General features: G+C 39.8%; 1 protein-coding gene across 2 annotated transcripts in view; it reads left to right on the top strand.

Moving 5' to 3' along the window:
* TENM2 (teneurin transmembrane protein 2) overlaps positions 1-19,772 on the top strand; it is a 506,506-nt gene that overhangs the window by 321,133 nt on the left and 165,601 nt on the right. For both annotated transcript variants that reach the window (XM_054389071.1, XM_054389069.1), the window contains exon 5: positions 13,292-13,530. In XM_054389071.1, coding sequence (XP_054245046.1) covers positions 13,292-13,530 — 239 coding nt within the window. The remainder of the gene's footprint in view (positions 1-13,291; positions 13,531-19,772) is intronic.

Below are 19,772 nucleotides of genomic sequence, written 5' to 3'. Positions count from 1 at the left end.
CTAGAAGGGTGTTCTTGCTTGCCAGATAGTTATAACCGGCACACAGGTGGAGGAGCAGAACTGCTTGTGACACTGGCTCATACCCTGGTTCCAGCTGCTGGATTGCCACAGTTTCTGAAATGTTCCATTTGGTTTCTGTCCTTTTGGTATTGTAATGCCACTCTGCTGCGTTACACCCAGAGTAGCTAGTTATGGTATAGTTATGCTACTGTGCAGTCTCAGCCCAGGCCCTCTTAGAGTCTGAATAAAGAGTGTGTCTTCAGGTTTGGTGCTCTAGGAGGAGTTGGTATAGATGTATTAAAAGTTGTAACACCTAGGCCATTGTTATTGTGCTGTTAATCAGTGGTTGTAGCACCACAGGAAAGAAACGAGACTGATAAGAGCAGGGAGTGTGTGCCTGGTCTGTGCTCCTGAGCTGTTCCGGAACACTCGGGTAGTTTTAGGCTATGCCTTTAAAATTTTTTACTGATCTTGAACAGAAAGTAGTAAAATGTAAATAAATTACTATGGGGTAATAAGAAGGAAAATAACAATAATTCTAAACAATCCCATCGGAGAGATATCTACCATAAGATTTGGTTCCCAAAACAATCTCTCTCTTCTTACTTCCTCGGGCTGGGAGAGGAAGCTTCCGCTTGACCTTGGCTGCGTTGTTTTGGCTAAGTCTAACACCAACTTTCTCTGCTCCTTTCTCTTGTCCCTTTTGTACAGGGGACTATGGGGGAGGCAAGGAGGGAGAAACTGTTGCAGCTCCCCTGGTCTTTAGCCAGTGGGGGTCCTTGTGCTGTTCATTAATTGTAAATACCTGTAAACATCATAAATACTGTATATTTTGTACATAATCATTGCTATCCATTGTAGATTGTAGTTTTGCTTGTAAATACAGCTTTCATTTGCTTCCAGCTGAGCCGGTGTGACAAATTCAATGTTGCGGGGAGGAATTTTCAGCCCACCACAAACACTCACAAGGGGTTTCATTCACACTACCCTACTGTGCTAAAATGGTAGTAGGGGTGCCATGAACAAATGGGGGGAGATGAAAAGCAAATGCAAGTTACCTGAAGCCTAAGCTAGCAAAAAAAAAAAAAAAAGGAAAGCAAGTGATGAGTTTCTTATTCAGTAAGGGTTTGGAGTTGACACCCGCTCCACCCCCCACCCTCAAAAAAAAAAATTAAGAGTATAGGTCAGCTCTTAATTGCTGCTTCTGTGCGAGTTTCTGCCACTATTTAGAACTTGGCATCCTGAATTTAGTGATTATTGCTCAGAACTACAAAATTAAAATGTTGCTCCTGTTCAGCCAGAGTGAGTTGTTGCTGTGTGGTTTGTTGCCCAGGACTGTAACATTCTTTTAATGCTAGTGTAGAATGACCCCCTATGATTCCTTTTCTATCTGTTTTCATATGACATTGTTCTTGTACCAGAAACATGTCATTTCTTATGGCTTAAGATGCTCCTTATATGGAGGGAATGCCTTGGGATATTCAAAAAAGGATTTTTTGTCTTAATACTGTCATCCCTGAGAAATATAGATGGGCATTTATCTGTCTGGGTTTTTTTTACTGTCTGGTTTTATGCCTATTTCCTGTCAGTGGAGGCTATCAATTCCATTACTAACTTTGGTGGAAGGTTTGTCTGGGGTGGTTTGGGGTTTTTTTCTTTCTCATGAAACCTCTGGGAATGTGTGTGTATTTGTTGATGACAAAAGGTTACCTTGTGAATATGGTGATTTTGGGGGTGTTGCAGGATACCCAGCAGTTAATTGGAGCTTTTCCATAGACAGGTTTGTCATAGGCAAGCATTAAGATATTAGAAAACATCCTGGCAGGATTGATGTGTTCTAAGACTATTCCAGAGTTGCTTCAGGATCGATTTTTCTTCTTTTCTCAAATTACACACCTGACAGGACTTGATGACTAGTTTCATCACAAGAATATTAACTCAGAAGATGATGCTAGGGTTTTCTCTTCTGGTTCACAGTGATGTTTGCTGGCATTGATGCCTGCAGAATCACTGGAGATGTTCAGAATCAACTTGTAATTCTTTCACTTGAAAACTGGTGTCTCATCTACTTGCATACCATTAGCCACAATAACAAAACTCCACCTTTTTTGGTAACTTTTTTGTTCACCTTTTACCATGGCTTTAGCTTGTTGTGAAACACTGACCTCTCTTATGCTGACTCTTCGTAGTGCACTACTCTGTTTTTTGTTTTTCCCTTCTGTCAGTTTATTAATCTCAGCAGAGCAGTGCGTAGGAGGCAGAGCCAGCACTGGCAGCACCTGCTTTATCACGAAAGTGTTTCACAACGTTTTGTTTTCAACCTTTTATTTACCGTCTGTAGATTCTGCTCTCAGTTGGAGATCATGTGCAAGTGGTCACAGTACTGAGTATGAAAGAAGCAGCAGTACCTGAGCTGGCTGATGGAGAATGCCTTATGGCAGCACTAGAAAACTCAGCTCATATTTTGGATTACAGATCTAACAGTGCTGAAATCACTGAATAATGCAACCTGTGTCTGCTTGTTGATTTTGGTTCTTTGTGTTTTTGTTTGTGTTCATTTTTTTTTTGTAAGAATGTTTTCCTTCTTTTTTTGCTCTCAGGCAATTTGAGCTACATTCAGACTGTTTGGAAAAAGGATCCACTTGGAAAATGTGCTTTCTCCACCTCCTGGTTTAATCATTTTATTTGTGGTGTTAAGTAAACTTCTACTGGTTGCACGTGTTTTTATGTACCTTCTTCAGGCAACTACACCCCATGCATCCTGTGTGGTTTTTACATAATTATGCTGAGCTGTATTGCAGTAGCTTGTTGCTTTTAGAGGAATTAGAAGATTGAAAATGTACAGAGTTGCCAATTATGCTTTTTTTTTTTTTTTTTTTTTTTTTTAAATCACAGAATCACAGGGTGGTTTGGGTTGGAAAGGAACTTTAGAGATTACCTAGTTGGAACCCTGCTGCCATGGGCTGGGACATTTTTCCCTAGATCGGATTGCTCAAAGCCCTGACCTGCTTGACCTTGAACACTTCCAATGACGTGTTTGGTGTTAGTGTGCTTGTTTCTGGTTCAAGGCAAACAAATACGGACTGTTTCTTCCCTAGACTGCTGCTGCTTTATGACTGCAACATGCTCCCAGGCTAGCAACGTGATTGTTGTGTTTTCTTTGAAATAAGGGTACGTAATGGAAGGCTTGAAATCTCTTTAACTAAGGATGCAGTAATGCATTGCCGTAGCATTTTTATGGTGCTATTTTTATGGTTCATTTCTGCAGTACTTAGCTGCTTTACCTTTAGGCTTGGAGCTGCTGTTTAATGCTCTTTAACTTTTATTGTCCTCTTGCAGTCTGTTTCAAACCATCTCCTCCTCCTCCTTTCCAAAGTGCTGGTTTCTACATTTTCCAGTTAAGAGGTGTTCCTTTATTGCTTCCTTAATCATTGCTTTCGAAGAGGATGAATGATGAAAATACTACCTTTGAACATCCCAGTGTGGGTCTCATTACTTCCAGACAGCTAGAGAGGCAGTGCTCTGCTTTGAAGTTTGAAATGCTTTTAAAGCACAGGGAGAAAAGTCTGCATCACTCTTTGCACTGTCAGAATCCTCAATGGTGTGAGAACCTCACACAGGGCCATCTGCAGGAACTGGTCAAAAATGGAATGACTCATCGGTGAGGATAAGAGAAGAGCTTTCATGGATGGACGTATGACTGAGATTGCTTAATGGACTATGCCTGTTCTGGTACTTGATATTCATTTACTTGGTACCATTACAATTAATACTATTTAATTCAGGAGGGGAAAAAAACCACTAAATTAAATATAAATTAGTCTTATTTGTTAGTGTCATAATTAGTCTCATACTTTAAAATATTTCCAGTCCAAGATTTTAGTTATAATGACAATTTTGTCTGTATATCTATAATTTCATTGGGTTTGCTCACAAGGAAGAGTGTAAAATTCTGATGTTACTCCCAGATTTCAGGAGAAAGGATGATGGTCACTCTGTTGATGATTACAAAATCAATTTCTTAAGGTCTTCTGGGCTGTAATGTAACAGCAGTAGTCCAAATTTGGGGCCATTTAACCAAAGTTTGACAAGACAAAGGGTAATGGGTTTAAAGTAAAAGAGGGAACATTTAGACTAGGAAGAAAGAAATGTTTTTACACTGAGGGTGAGAGTGGCAGGTAGAAGCCTCCTCCCTGGAAACTTTCAAGGTCAGGGTGGTAGGGGCTCAGAGCAGCCTGCTCTAGTTGAAGATCTCCCTGCTGACCGCAGTGGGGTTGGACTGCATGACCTTTAACAGTCCCTTCTAACCTAAAGCATTCTGTGGTTCTGTGAAAGTTCAGTTTAAATCTTGAGCAATCTGAAAATTAGCCTGAAAAGAAATCCCCATGTTGCTCTTCAAAATTTCTGCCTGCTCCTGGGGTCAGAGCTATATTTCTTACTTGGCCAGTCACTCTGGGTAAGTCGGAGAAAGAGCTGGAACAAAAGTGGGAGATTACTGGATGGAATAACGTTGTGAACGGTATCTTGGCCTACACCAATACAGGTCATGAGCTCGGAATCCTGGGTGACCATAGCAGGGAAACATCTGTGCTCAGCGTTTGTATACCGGCAGCCTTCCAGGCAGTGAGTGACTGGCTATGAAGAGTAGGATTTAGTGCTGAGGAGATTTGGTTTGTCGATTATGGGTTTAAATTTAGGGGTTTCTTTTAAAGAAAGCAGTTGAATATCTGCAGTACTGTGTTTGGATGCTCTACCATGGCACGGTGTCAAGATGAGCTGTAAAAATTCTGAACTGAATATGTAAACTGGAAGTTTCTGCCTTGGTAGAAGTTCCAAGTTAAGCCATTCCCCACAATTATCTACCTGTTTTCAGTGATGTCTCAGTATTTCGATATCCATATACACAGAATCATAGAATGGTTTGGATTGGAAGGGGCTTCTAAAGTTCGTCTAGTCCAACCCCACTGCAGTCAGCAGGGACATGCTCCACTAGATCAGGTTGTTCAGAGCCTTCTCAAGCCTAACCTTGAATATCTCCAGGGATGGAGCCTCAACTACTTCCCTGGGCAACCTGTTACAGTGTTCCACCACCCTCATGGTAAAGAACTTGTTCCTAACATTCAATTTAATTATTCTCTTCTCTCATTTCAAACCATTGGCCCTCATCCTATCACTCCAGGCCTTTGGAAATACTCCCTCTGCAGCCTTCTTGTATCCCCCTTCAGACACTGGAAGGCTGCTATTAGGTATCCCCAGAGCCTTCTCTTCTTGAGGCTGAACGACTGCAGTTCTGTCTGCCTTTCCTCATAGCAGAGGTGTTCCAGCCCCCTGATCATTTTTGTGACCCTTCTGTGGACCCTCTCAATCACACCCACAATGCAAAATGTTCCAGAAGAGAATAGTGAAAAGAAATTTCCTTTCCTTTTGCTGTCATGAATTTCTAGGATATATTCCACATAATAAACAGCTGCTTGGAACAGTGAAAGAACTCCTCACTCCAGTTTTGCTTTGTCTTATGAGGCTTTCTTCTGTGCTTTGAGCTATACACTGCAGCTCTTTAGTCCTCTGAGTTTGAGGCCTGGGCCAATAATCAACTTCTCCATTCTCTTGTTCATGCATGTGAAGGTTGCAGGAAGATTGTATGGACTTTCCAAACAAATCATATCTGCATAGACAGATTCTGGATGTAGCTAAAAGTCAAAACCACTTTCAAGAGTTGAGTAAAGCACAGTCAAAACCATCTCCCAGGACTTCATGCAAATTTAGGCTATGTGCTTAATTGGAGGAGTTCCAAAACCATGGTAGAATTATCATTTTTTTGCAGGCTACAGTAGTATTCTTTTCATAACAAATGTAGGCTGTGACAGGACAGTGAAAAGGTGAAGGAAAGCACTACAAAAGCAGGTTATGTAATGATGATTCAGAAGATCAGTCCAGATGTAGTCCCACTCATACGCAAGCTCAGAAGTTTGTTTTCAATTGTATGTTTTCATGATCTCACCATTGTGTTTTAAGTTTTGGGTTGTGCAGTGAGTACAGCAAGAGGCAGGAACTTTTAGGGTACCTCAAATTGCATCTTAAATGATGTGAGTTAGGTTTCTGGCTTTGTAAGTTTAGATGTAGACCAACAACAAAATTAGTGATTGGAGTTTATTATTCTAATCTGTTACTTACAGACTTGAAATTGCACTGTTAGTACTTTTTCTTGAGTAGTTGAACTAAGAGGTAGAGGAGAGCTTCCATGTATGGCACTTAAAATAGGCATGTTTTAAAATTATGTTCATTAATTGATGTGAAAAGCTAAAAATGAATGGACCTATTGAAATGCAAAATACCACTGTCATTATCATCAGCATTACTGAAATAACAAATGTAGGCATTATTGGATTTCATCACTTTGACTGCACTATGCAATATATTACTCAGAACTTTCTAGCAGAAAAGGCACATTCTTCCACTTAAGAAGGGAAGAGGTCCTATAGTTTGAGCCGATTCAGAGCTTCCTAAATCTTCCTGTATCTGCATTATTGATCCTGCTCCCATTTAATGGAAGTACATAAGCAAAGTACCTGATTTTGTGTGTGTGTTTGTAGCTATTCCTGTTACTCTCTAGTTGAGCAGCTTCATTGCTGCATTCCTGGAGAATAAACAATAGTGCAAGGAAGCCACACATGCATTTCAAGGGTGAAGCACTTCTTTATTGGCTAACTGGGATGTAAGCTGGCAGGCAAAGTCCTTGTAGGCACTGCCCGTTACAGGGAAACCAGAGTCAATTTTGGCCACACAAGCACCAGTCAGGAAGGCAAAAGGTGGCCCCTGGAGCTCCTTGGCAATACTGAGCTGCCATGTGCCACCAGCTCGATCAACACCAGCCATTCGACTCAGTGCATTCTTGCTAGCCTTCCCAAATTTTCCCTGTTCAGGTTTTATTCCTTTTTATGTTCCTGGTCTCCCTCTGGAAATTCTTGAGCTGCCAATGATCCTGTCTCAGCAGTCTTTCCTCTCTCCATTATTTTCACCTTACCTTTCTGCGTTGTCTGAGCTCTTTGTCATGACTCAGCAGGTTTGTGAGGAGCCTGAGCCCAGGCTATGGCACTGAGAGGTACCAGAGCCAGGCCTGGCGTGCACCAGCAAGAGTCCAAGGAGAGCGTTCCAGAGGGGAGAAAGAGAGAGAGAAGGTTAGCAAAGTTTATTCAACAATATCTCAATTAACATCTTCTAGATGAAAAGCAGATCTGGTACAGAGCTAATGCTGCAGCTGTGGTATGTTACAGATGTTTTGCCTTTTCATAGATACGCTCTTTTCAGTTGCAGCTTTGGGGTTGCTGCCTGTTTAGTTTTGTTTAATAATAATGCCCAAAGGCTGGCACCTGCCTTTTTGTACAACATCCTACCTCCCTGTCAGGCAGCTTTCAATTACTGTGCTTTGGTGTGTCCAGCTGTGCCTTTGTTAAGAATGGGGAGAGGGCAGTGACAAGCTAGTCTGGTACTTAAGGCAACATCTGTGACACTCTGCTTAACATTCTGCATTTTTTAGAAGACTGCCTGGGGATGTGAAGAACCCAGCCTTTACCAAGTCATGAACCTTTCAGGAGCTGGAAAGGTAGTGTTAGCCCTGAATCTGGCAGCCGCCACTCAGCTTCCAGCACAGCTCTATGTTACAGTGCGTAGAAGTGTCCCACTGGTATTGATGTGTTTGTTCTGAATTATAGTGTGTCCTTTGTTCCTGCACCATGCACAGTTAGTTACAAATTGATTATCTGCAGCAGGCTGAAACCCACTTGACTAGAAGGCGGCTGTTCCCTGTTTGCACGAGGCATTTGGTTCATTTGCCTAAGTGCATTTGAAATAGCTTTCCACTGAAAAATCTGTCTTACTGAGCTTAGTCAGCAGATCCTATGCAACTAAGCCAATTTCTTATAATTATATAATTTTAAATCTCTATTGCTTCCTTTAGTGCATTTGAGGAATACCCGAGTCTCCGTGTCCTAGATGCTAAAAAGGGTAGAACTTCTGTACTCAGAGAGCCTTCAGATGTGTATACCTGGCTGATAACCTCATGTTTGTTTGCAAGAACTTGAGAACAAGAACATGCAATTAAATTTCCATTGGGGGGAGCCTGAGAGATCCCTACCATTTTACAATTATAGACAGATGTGATTTTACCACAACTTAAACATATTTTTAAAATTTTGGAATCAGTAGATTGAGCTGTTGCTACTTTCTTGGTATGCATATTTTCTAGTTGTTAATTACTATTAAAAACCTTTTTGGGGAAAACAAAAACAAACAAACAAAAACTCCCAACCAAACAAAAAATAAAAAAAAGACAATTTGAACATTCCAGCTCTCTGTAGTTCTTTTTTTTTTTCATACAGAATAAGCATAGGATAGTATGAGGAGGCAAAGAAGCAATTTGTGTTAGAAAGTATTGCGTTCTTCCTTTCTATTACAGTTTTTCATCACAAAACCCAGTATTTTTTTTTTCTCAACTGATCCGTGCAATGAGCTGCTATGACAATCTGGCCAGAAAGGAGGGGGGAGAAGGAAATTGTTCTCTCATAGACTATGAAGTTAATACAGTGTCTGTCAGGCCACAATTCCCTGAGCACCAGAGGTCCTTTTGACCTGTGGGAAAATAAATGCTATAGAGATCTCTGAATTAATAAATAAAGCAAAATATAGCTTTTTTCGATTTACCATTAGTCCACAGAACTGTGAACAAATGTCCCCTTGCAAGCTCAACTTCCATAGATGTCACCTTTCTCCTTGCATTGGAGATAAGGTTCCTGTCTGTGATGCAGCACATCAGCAGCACACACTGCTTAAAATAAAGGGAGGGGCATTGTAGAGCCCCGAAAGCTGCAGAGCCCTGAGTGACCTCCAGTGTCAACTTACTGTGAGCTGCATGAAAGCTCCTTCCGTGGGCACTTACATTATTAGATCTTTGCTGACAGTTATATTTCATCATGTTCTTATATGGGGATGTGTTCATGATGCACAGGAATTAGGGAGACTGGGCTAGGACTCAGCAAATGTACCTTTGTGTTTTCCAAATGTATTTAGTCCACATCTAAATCAGGTTATTAATGCTAGTTGGAAAGAAGAAAATGTGGTTTTCTTAATAGTCTGTGATAATTGAACTGATAAGACAGAAAGTATACAAGTCTTAAAATTTTTGTATGGGTCATATTTGAAATTAAGTGAAAGGGTACAAATAAGACAATTTCTTTTCATAAACTGTCTTTGTGCAATCCCTCCTAGTCTTACCGCTGTGAGACTGTAATTAATGTTGATAAATGTTCATGTTCTCTCTGTGCAGCTTGGGCCCACAGACAATTGGTTGTACCAGAGCATGTCAAATCCTGCATAAAAATATAGCTATAGATCATTAGTTTTAGGGATAGAGTTCAGACAAGTCAATTTATTTCCATTAGTAGTTGAATCTAGACTTAAAACTCTGGGGTCCAAGTATTCTGTCTGTTATGTGCTCAGTCTTTGTGATGTGCTCTGCTGTAACTTGAAGTATTTCTGGTAATCCAGGCTCCAGTTTTCTGAATGCAGTGCCTGTTTTCCAAAACAGTTTGGTGGAGATTTAATATATCTTCAGCTGAATGTTTTTTCAAAACATTTGAAGGCAGAATTTCTGTACTTTAAGATAAGGTAACCACCTTGTCAGAAATCCTCCTATGGAGACCACTGGGGTGACGAAATTAAGTTTGCCCAATGATATTTTTCCTTTTTTTTTTTTCTTCTGAGAATGACACCATTCCATGTATCCATTTTAGTCAACCTTTTTGCTTCTAGGTCTGATCAGCTTTAGCAATTATTACAGATCAAGTTTACATAGGTATGTATTTTGGTCTTGTTTATGTACCTCAAAGCAGATCACAGTGGACCTATTTTTATTCTACTTTTTTGGCCTTCTCACATGAAACAGTATATGATTGACATGTTCTATTAAAACATATCTAGATATTCATTAATTCAATTTTAATGGGAGAAGAATTTCATTACATATCTGAGTTTACTTTAACAGGGCTCTATATTAAAATTTCTGTTGGTACTGTAGCTGCCTTCTCAGCTGAAGAGGACATCAAGTTCCTGGGTTTAAAAACCTTGACTTTTCAGATAAAGCCATTTTCAAGACTGCAATTTCCAGTTTTATTCTGCGAGATCTGCTTTTGGGCAGGAAGAGGGGAAGAACTGTAAGAGCTGTCTGCTGGCCCTTAGGACCAAACCTGAAAGGACTGCTCGTGCCATGAGGATTTAGGAGGAGATTAGTATTCTGGACTGAGGCAGACGCAGAGTTAGCCTGAATGAAAGAGAGAGGCCTACATACCTGCCTTTGTCTTACCAGATCTCTCTCTCTCTACCTTCTGTCCATCCTTCCTTCCCCATGCTCTAAGTCACTTCAATCCCGAGTTCCTGTCATGAAAGAGGTATTGTTTTCCTCAAACCCAAGGTCATGCAGAAAGGACTAAAGCTGCTCCTGAGAACAAGCATTAATCAGGTTTTAACCAGACAAAAGGAACAGAAGTGTTAATAGATCTACACTGACACAACCAGCCTGATAATATCATTTTTTCCAACAGTTAGTTTAATTCAAGTGTTGCAAGGTAAAGAAAGATATGAAATGAAATGTTCATAAAATCAGTCTTTCATTATGTTGTGCTTTCTTGTCACTGGAAGGTGTGTTTTTTAATTTAAAGAGCTAGGTCATTTGAGGAAGAAACCCTTTTAGCATTTGCCTTTACTATGTTTTCTCATAGATTGTGTATAGTGTGCAGAAAAGAGACAATTCTAACACCTGATGAGCCACAGTCATAAGGAAAAAAAGAAGGGCTACTTGAAAAAAATTACAGAGTGTTTCTATTAAGTAACTGGTTAGAATATTCCCTTTGTATTCTATTTCCTTCTTGGTTTACTGCATTTTAAAAATCCATCCCAATACACAGAATTAATCAGTCTGAGATAGGCTCTGAAAGCCACTTCTGATTATGTGCTCGTCACAGATTCACAAAATATTACAGTTTGGAAGGGACCTTCAGAGACCACAGCAGTGTCACCTAAGGCAGGTCACACAGGAAACACGTTCAGGTGGGTTTTTAAAGTCTCCAGAGAAAGAGACTCCACAGCCTCTCTGGGCAGCCTGTTCCAGGGCTCCATCACCCTTGCCAGAAAAAAGGTGTCACCTTGTGTTGAGATGGAACCTCCTCTATTGTAGCTTGTACCCTTTGTTCCTTGTCCTGTCACTGGGCACCACTGAAAAGAGACTGGCACCTTCATCTTGACACCTACCCCTCAGATATTTGTAGACATTAATAAGATCTCCCTCTCAGCCTTCTCATCTTAAGACTAAACAGCCCCAGGTCCCTCAGTCTTTCCTCATAGGAGAATTTCCTCATGTCTCTGAAGGTCTGTCTTTAGTGTCTCTAAAGCACAAAGAAAAAATTATGGCAGTCAATGCTAACTGAAATGTTTTCTGAAACAAACTGAATTTCAATCTCTGTTGTAAGTGATGTAGAAGGTCATTTGGGGTTTAAAAAAAAAAAACAGCAACAAAACAGGGCACCATCAAACTAATTGATTTTTCCTGTTCATTAAAAGAGTTCATTAATTACTGCATTTAAAAAGACCGTGTTTTCAAAAACTGTCTTGAAATAGGAATGCTTAATCATAAAACTGGAAGCCTAGCCAGCCTGCCTTTTACTGTCTTCTACCAGCAGGCAAATTCTGTGCAATTTATTATGCTCTGGGTTTCATTTCAAAACAAATGCTGCTTTAATGCTCTTTAAAATCACTTCAGTTCATCTGTATAATAAGTATACAGTAAACTCTCTGCTTGGAAGTATGCACATGCATGATGATGGCTTGGGAATGGTACTTGAACACATTTCAGTTTCAAACTTCCAAATCATTGTTGTAATAAACAGTGACTGAAATAGATTTTAAAGTTCTAACAGGTGGTTTGAGAGTGGTGTGCTGGATTATGATCTGAATACAAATGTTAAACATTGTTACATTTGAAATAAGACTCAGGTTATTTTAGGATATGGGTTTGATTTTTTTTTAATTTTTTTTTTTTTGAGATGATGGAGTGTTTTCATACTCATCAGTTACAAGAAGAACTTGTTTTTCAGAGCTGTGAAGGGATAGGGTATGGAGCAAATCTTCAAACTTCTTTTGTCTCAAAAGAAGTGATCCTCTTCAAGACCACTACCTTTGTTCTTTGCTTCTCATCATCTACTGAGAATCTGCTTGTAGTCAATTCTTCCCCTACAGACTCATAGAATCAGGCAGGGTTGGAAGGGACCACAAGGATCATCTAGTCCCAACCCCCTTGCCAGGGGCAGGGACACCTCACACTAGATCAGGCTGGCTAGAGAAATTAATTTAGAGAGGCCAGTCTCTAGTTCATTTTCTCCATTTCATATCTGGAATGTTGGCAGCATTTTCAGAGCTTTTTTTGGGGTAATATATTTTGTCCCTTATTTTTCTTCTTTAAAAATGTGTGGGAGTTGAAGTGCTCTTTTTTTCTGCCAAGTCATGCACTTTTGGTGATTATCTTGTCTTAGTTGTTCAGACCAAACCTGTGCACCGTTAAGCAAGATAATAAAATGGCTAATTCTAATTCTGGAAAGATTTTTTTTTTTTTTTCTTACAGGGCTATGGGTTTTGCTCAATATGTTCTTAATGACTTTTGCTGGCAACTTTTGCCAGGATGGTTAATGAGACTCATAATTAGGTTTTGTCTTAGAATATTGAGTAGTGGAATGCATAGGGAAATAATGTAAATCTGTGAACTTGGGATGTTTTCTTGTAAGTGTTCTGTCATCCTGACAAAAGTTACAGTGGTTTTGTAGCAAAATTAGTTGCTTTGTCCTGATTAAAGTCACCCAAAAGGGAACTGATAGGGATGTCACTTCTGCACATGAGCTTTGTTTGTTATGAGACTGCTCACACTTTTTCCAGGTGCGATCTCAACTGGTACTCACCAGACACTTCATCAGTCGTGCTGGTGTTTTACTCTGGTGTCTGGTCAAGTTGCATCTAATCACAGAAAGGATTAAGCAGATGTGCTGACACAGTGTTTTAGTGACAGTTGCTGAGCTCTTGCAGCAAAAAAATACAGGAATTTTCATCTCCCTATTTCTTCATACAAAATCCCTTTTCCTGTTTAGTGGAATATAATACATTATGGCAGCTGGAATGGATTAGGAATAGGAGATATCCTTTCTTAACAACAGGATTTGCCATTTTCAATTATGTTCCATTTTATGTTTTTCAGGCATTTCTTGTTTAAGACATCTTCTGGAACTACTCCGTTATTCAGTAGTTCTTCCCCTGGTTACCCGTTGACCTCAGGAACAGTTTATACTCCACCTCCCAGACTGTTACCTAGAAATACATTCTCCAGGAATGCGTTCAAGCTGAAAAAACCCTCCAAGTATTGTAGCTGGAAATGTGCTGCTTTATCTGCAATTGCTGCTGCAGTCCTGCTTGCCATCCTGCTAGCATATTTCATAGGTAAGGCTGTGTTTTCTCTTGTCAAATCACATGGCTATGTTAGCAAATGACAATTCAGCAGATAAAAGGATGGTCAGTCTGTGTTCTTAATAAGCAAAGTAAATCATTGTTTTTTTCTATCCTGAAAATGAGAACAAAACACAATGTTCAAGTCCTACTCATGGTCATAGAAGAGCAGTGTAAGGAAGAAATCAGTTCAGGATTCTCGGTGTACAGTCTTTACTTCAGATGATGGATATGCATTTCTCAGAGATGGTGGTGTAACGGGTTCTTGGTGGACTAATTTATGTTTAAAAAATTCAGTAAAAAATGATGGTAGGTGTTGAATCCATATAAATAACAGAAGCTACTGGCATCTGAATTCACGTATTGCTGTTACATGCTGTCTTTAGATAAAAAACAGAAAACCGATTTGATGTCTCAGTCTGTATTTGCATCTGCCAGTGCCCCTCATTCCTGTTGGTGTTCATCTACATAGTTAGATCCTTTTTGTGTGTTATTTTCTGTATTCCACACATAACTAGTATTTTGTAAGTGAATACATAGAAATGAAACTACCCAGTGATAGGATGAGGGGCGATGGACATAAACTCAATCACAGGAAGTTCCATCTTAACATGAGAAAAAACTTCTTCACTGTGAGGATGACAGAGCACTGGAGCAGGCTGCTCGGAGAGGTTGTGGATTCTCCTTCTCTAGAGATCTTCAAAACCTACCTGGACATGTTGTTGTGTGACCTGCTCTAGGACCTTCTATTATTTTGTCTTTTTAATTCATATCTGATATTTTCTTGTCCAATATCCCTCTCATTGTCTATTGATTTGGGTTTCTTTTTCTAAGGGCCTACATCAACTAGCTGTGCACATTTACAGTGCTTTTGACAATACACTGATGACAATGATATGCTGCACAAATTCTCTGAGTAAACAGCAAAATTATGGTAGCTTGCCAGTGGTTTTAGTCAATATTTTCCAGACCTGTTCTGTGGGGGTTTAAGTTCATCTCTTAAATTATTCTCATATACAATGCTCAAAAGACAGATACAGATATACTGAATTTCCTCCCTATTATGTTCACTGTTTTTGAGGGGGTGCCATATAATCTGACTCAACAGCATAGACATTATCTAAGGAAATCCCATTTTTCATACTAGTGAGCTTCCATATGTAATTAATACATACAATAATAAGAGAGAGCTGACTGGCTATTGCTGCTGCCTCTTTAGGCCCGGCCTACATCCCAGCATACTCAGTTCTACAGAGCTGCCCATCTTTCTGTGTTTCTGCAGAAAACTGCAAAAGAATAACAGGCTTAGTTTGATATATAAAAAAAAGATTGGAAAGTACATGGTTTATTTAACTTGACATTTATACAGCAGCTCTCTGAGTGATTATGCACATGGGAAGTGAAGTTGAATATTTTAATCATGTGCATAACTTTGAAGTGATGGCTTATCAGATGTATTTTTCCTTGGTATTTAGGTTACTGTAATCTGAAGCAAAGCATTTCAAACATGGTTATTGCTTTATATACTTTCAAACACTGTCTCAGACAAGAGAGCATGTAAGGCTATGCATTGGCTCTTAATAATTGATGAATAATCAATAATTTCAGGTAATGACATAAATGATCTTTTTTGACAGAAGTTTTTGAGGTTGTCTTTCCTGACTAAAGAATGAGTGCAGTAGGGTTGTCTAGTGAACACAAGAAACCAGGTTTTAGAGAGTGTTTACTCAATAGGTTGCCTGACAGGCTTCATTGCATACCCACTAAAGTATAGTGAATTGTAGCTGTTTTAAAACCCAGAAGCTGTTTAAAAAACAGCTGAAGTTAATCCTGTAAATAAATTTGATAGATCCACTGTGATCATAATTTAAAATAATGGCAAAGAGAGAAAAGAAAATTAAGCAAAAGAACTTGCATTGCCCTAGGTGCATATGAACAACAGAACAGTACAAATTTGCTTTAGTTAGGCTGTTGGTTAATTTGAGACTCTCATTCTCAGCATGGTTCATTATGATTCATTCTGTGTGACAAAGAGCAGGCGCAAGACCATCAGCTATAAGCATCAGATTGCTGAGACTTGCTGCCATCCAGTAGCATGACTTAAGGTACTCCATATTTAAGGTGCTAAATCATCTCCTTACTTAAAAACTCCAACCTTAAGGACAGAACCTTATTCTGCAGTTCTCTGGAGGATTACCTTCTCCTCAGTATGTGCAGAACTTGAGTCCTTGGAGAACTAAACATCCTGTTTCCTGAGAAAAGAGCAGCAATGTGATATACCAGCTGTCCTACTCTTCTGCAGCTCTTTTGGAGCTCCTAACCTACTAATCCCTGAACTGCAGTGAACACAAAACAACTGTCTCATTTTATCAGGAAGAAAAATGTTTTTCTGTTTTCAAAACAGGTGATCAGAATAGTATTCAGATCAGACCAAAAACCCCAGTTCTGTCCTAATCAATTGAGACAGTGGGAAAGGAAGAGCTGTTTATCTACCAGGAGAGCTGGCAGTCTTGAGATGAGGGAATATGTTAAGTTCCCCAAGAAGTGCAGGAGGAAGGGCAGTACTCTGTATTGCAGGAACTCCTCTTGACATACCTTGCTATCAGACCTTCAAGCACAGGAGAGGCTTTGAAGTTGCTGATAATGTTTTTCTTCCATACATGTCCACAAAGACAATTTCTTGCTCTCTGCCATAGCAGAGGTTATATCACTGGGGTTACATTAGCTAAAAGTAATAGTTACGGAAAATGTCATCAAAATGTGCAGCAGATGGTTCTGCTACTTAGGCTTGTCAATATAGCTAGGCTGTGTGAAGATGATCGTATCAATGCTAATCGAGACCGTTGCAGGACTAAATGAAAAAGGCAGAGCTGGAAAATATGAGGTAAATGATGCTGAAAGAATACTTTGAAGTTCTCATATTCTTCAGGATTTCTAAATTAATTGTCCTATAAAAGAAGGAATCGGGAAATTGATATAGGTAGATCATTGAAAACATGCTGCCTACACGTTTAAACTTGGAAATTCCAGGACTGCCAAAGATCATAGGTGGCATGAAAAAATTTATAATGAGGAATGATTTTAAAAAAAAATAATCATAACAATTAGAAAGGACTAAATACTAAAATAATTATTTAGGAATTTCTATTGCCTTTGTTATCAGAAAGGCAAGTAAAAATACAATGAATGAAATGGCAGTATGTTTAAAGCTTTAAAAATAAATTCATAGTGCATGATAACCTTTGGAACTTTTTACAACACTACATAATTGATATTAAATAAAGATACTACTGAGATTTGCTCCAGCCAGCACTTTAATTTCGAAGCTGTCATTGATGGCATCATAGTATTGAATATCAGCAGCAGATTCAAGTCAACAGAAAAAAAAAATGGGTTTCTTTTCTCTTTGAAGATACAGATAGGTTGATGATGTCAATTATAAAATGCCATTTTGATAGACTATATAGGCCAGTCATTGCCATCATTATCTGATTTTTCCTAAATCTTCCTCTGAAACATCCTGACTGTCTGAGACAAAATCCCTGCAGGTCTACATGACACTGGTCTATTGTGATACAGGATGTTGTTGTGCAAAATATGTTTGGGTTTGTAGACACAGAGTTTGCCATCTTAGACACACTGTTCCGTACCTGAATATCTGCAGAAATGCACTTCAGATTCATCAAGTTGCAAATAAATCAAGCAAGCAGCTCAGGGCAGGGGAGAGAAGAGGGAAGGGGGGGGGGGGGGCGGTCTGCGTTATTAAAGGAATAGGCAGAAGCAAAAAAAAAAATCAGATTGTTTCCACAAAAACAAAAAGGTGATAAAATGTTTCTGTGGGTGAGTGTTTTACTATTTTAATAGCAGAGAATAGGAAAAAAACACTTAAGGTAACTTTTTCCTTACCTGGTATAAAAATTGTCCTGTTTAAAGTCAGGCTTATCACTTCTCCCTGGTTCTTCTCTAGTCAGATGGAAATTAAACGCAGAGTAGAAGTTGGTCATATTGTACAACGTTTTGGTAAATTCCAGCATGCAATATGTAAGTAAAGTTGTTCTACAATTCTGTCATTTTACAAAGCCCAGGAGTTATTCCTATTATCCTGGCATGACATATGAAGAATGTGGAACCAGCCATTCATATTAGGACATCCTGAAGATATTGGCCTGGCAGTAAAACCCAGTTACAAGAAAGTAATTTATACAGTGTCAAAAGGAAAGCATATACCACACATATTGTCTTTGTCAGAGTGTTCACTTCAGAGGTTAAGGGAGTGATGAAAGCATTTGTCATGATAAATTAGTTTTTAGCTCTTCAGATTCATGCCAAACTTGGAGGCAAGAGAGAAAAAAAACCCAAACACAAAGAAAGTAGGAGAAGAAAAAGAGTCACCTTGTGTTTTTCACAACGTAATTGCTGCCAAACATAAATACCACATTTTTGTAAGCCCCTACACCGCTCTGATTTCTGCCAATCTAACTTTGAGCATCAAAGAACATCTGACCATCAACATGTCAGTACAGTAAAATGTGGTAATTTAAAGTGACTATACTTTCCTTTGTTGGGGGAGAAAACAAACCAACAAAAACTATTTCCTGTAGAAATTCAAAGCCTTTCTCATATATTACTGTTAGGCCTGGTGTCCTATAAAGCCAGCCATGACCAAACCCCTGTCTGTAGTATCAGTCTTGGAGTTCTGTATTTACTGACTGGATCTTTCTATTCTATCTGATGTCATTGTCTGCAATTGGGAGGAGGGAAGAGAAAAGAACTTGCACCCCAGATTTTCACCAACTGTCATAAGGACTTGAAGTTCTTCTTCATTCCCCTCAGACTATGGGATGCAGCTTCCTCCCCACTTGTCTGGAAGATCAGTAGTGGGTAATAGTCTGATGACCACACCAGGTTGGGGAGTTTCCCAGTGACATCCCTGATTCAGGATCCTGGCAGACTACAAACCTCCCTATGATGAGAGTCAATGTGGCATATTGGGCCCTCTGTTCCCTTTAGAAGAGAGTCTCCAACAACTACAACTCTTCCTTGTGGCAGAGATTGTTCTATGGCTGGGAGGCCTATCTGAGCATGGTAAGACCTCTGCTGTATATTGCCTGTTGTCCACACCCCCATCAGACTGGCTGCCTTCCAGAAGGACCTCAAATCTCTTGCTCAGAGGCACCTGAGGAGGTGAGGTGGACAAGGACGGTCATGAAGTTGCCTTTCCCCTTTCATTTTGGCTTCTGTCTTGCACCTGGCAGGGATGGAATACAGGGCCCCCCTGATCCTGGGTGTGCTCTCTGGCAGGTGCTTCCATTTCTGCAGGGAGGGCAGAACCTGACTCGAGGCTATCCCCCTTTGACATTCCCTTATAGTCCTCAGCCGTTCAACTTCCTCTTTCAGCTCAGCCACCAGGCTGAGCAGATCATTTCCCTGCTCAACGCCAGCACAGGGGCTGTCTCTGCAGTCCACCGTTGCAAGTGCAAGGCTTTGGCATTTCATGCAGCCAGGGCCTGGAGACCTACCTGTTTAGATGGCACCGCTGGCTGGGTCAGCACGTTTCTTTTGCTAGCAGCTTTTGCCTGGGATGCAACCATCGCTGCTCCTGCTCATGTGCCTGACCCCACAAACTGCTGCGGCATGCCCAGAAGAGTCCCCATGGGCCCTCCTGTTGAACCTTATTCCTGAGGTGTTATTTGGCCTTAAAGTGTATGAGGTTTAAGATAATATAGAAGGGGCTGACTTGCCAAAGGGTCTGGCAGCTAATTAAGCAAATGGAATTATCTTTTTTATTATTCCCTATCTGAGCCCAAAAAACCAGCTACACACAGAGCCTATTTTGCTAAATGTCTTGCTATTAGAAAGCATCAGAGTAGGTGTTTTAATGATAAAATACATATAGGCAGATAAAAGGTTAATTTATTTGTTTATCCTTCTTGTATCCAAAAAGTATTCATTTGTTTCTGTGATAGACAACATTTAAGGGGTTTCTGAAAACAATTAGACTTGGAAGTAGATGTCTCATTCTGCATCAGGTAGGTGTGTGTACCACAGTTTGCATTAAATGGTATTCTGCAAGTGTTGATATCAACTTGAATTATTTTCTTCCACAAATGATTCAAGTATTTTGCTAATCTAAGTGCTTGTGTAGAGTTTCTTGTTCATTCATATTTGTATTTCTTCCACCCAAGTCCAATTGTCTTTTTGACCCAGATTCCACAGCACAGGATTCATTAGAAGTT

Source organism: Indicator indicator, chromosome 18, assembly GCF_027791375.1.
Source record: "Indicator indicator isolate 239-I01 chromosome 18, UM_Iind_1.1, whole genome shotgun sequence".
In the NCBI taxonomy this organism is placed as follows: domain Eukaryota; kingdom Metazoa; phylum Chordata; class Aves; order Piciformes; family Indicatoridae; genus Indicator; species Indicator indicator.
Note: the sequence above shows the minus strand (reverse complement) of the source record. Positions and strands in the feature narration are given on the sequence as shown.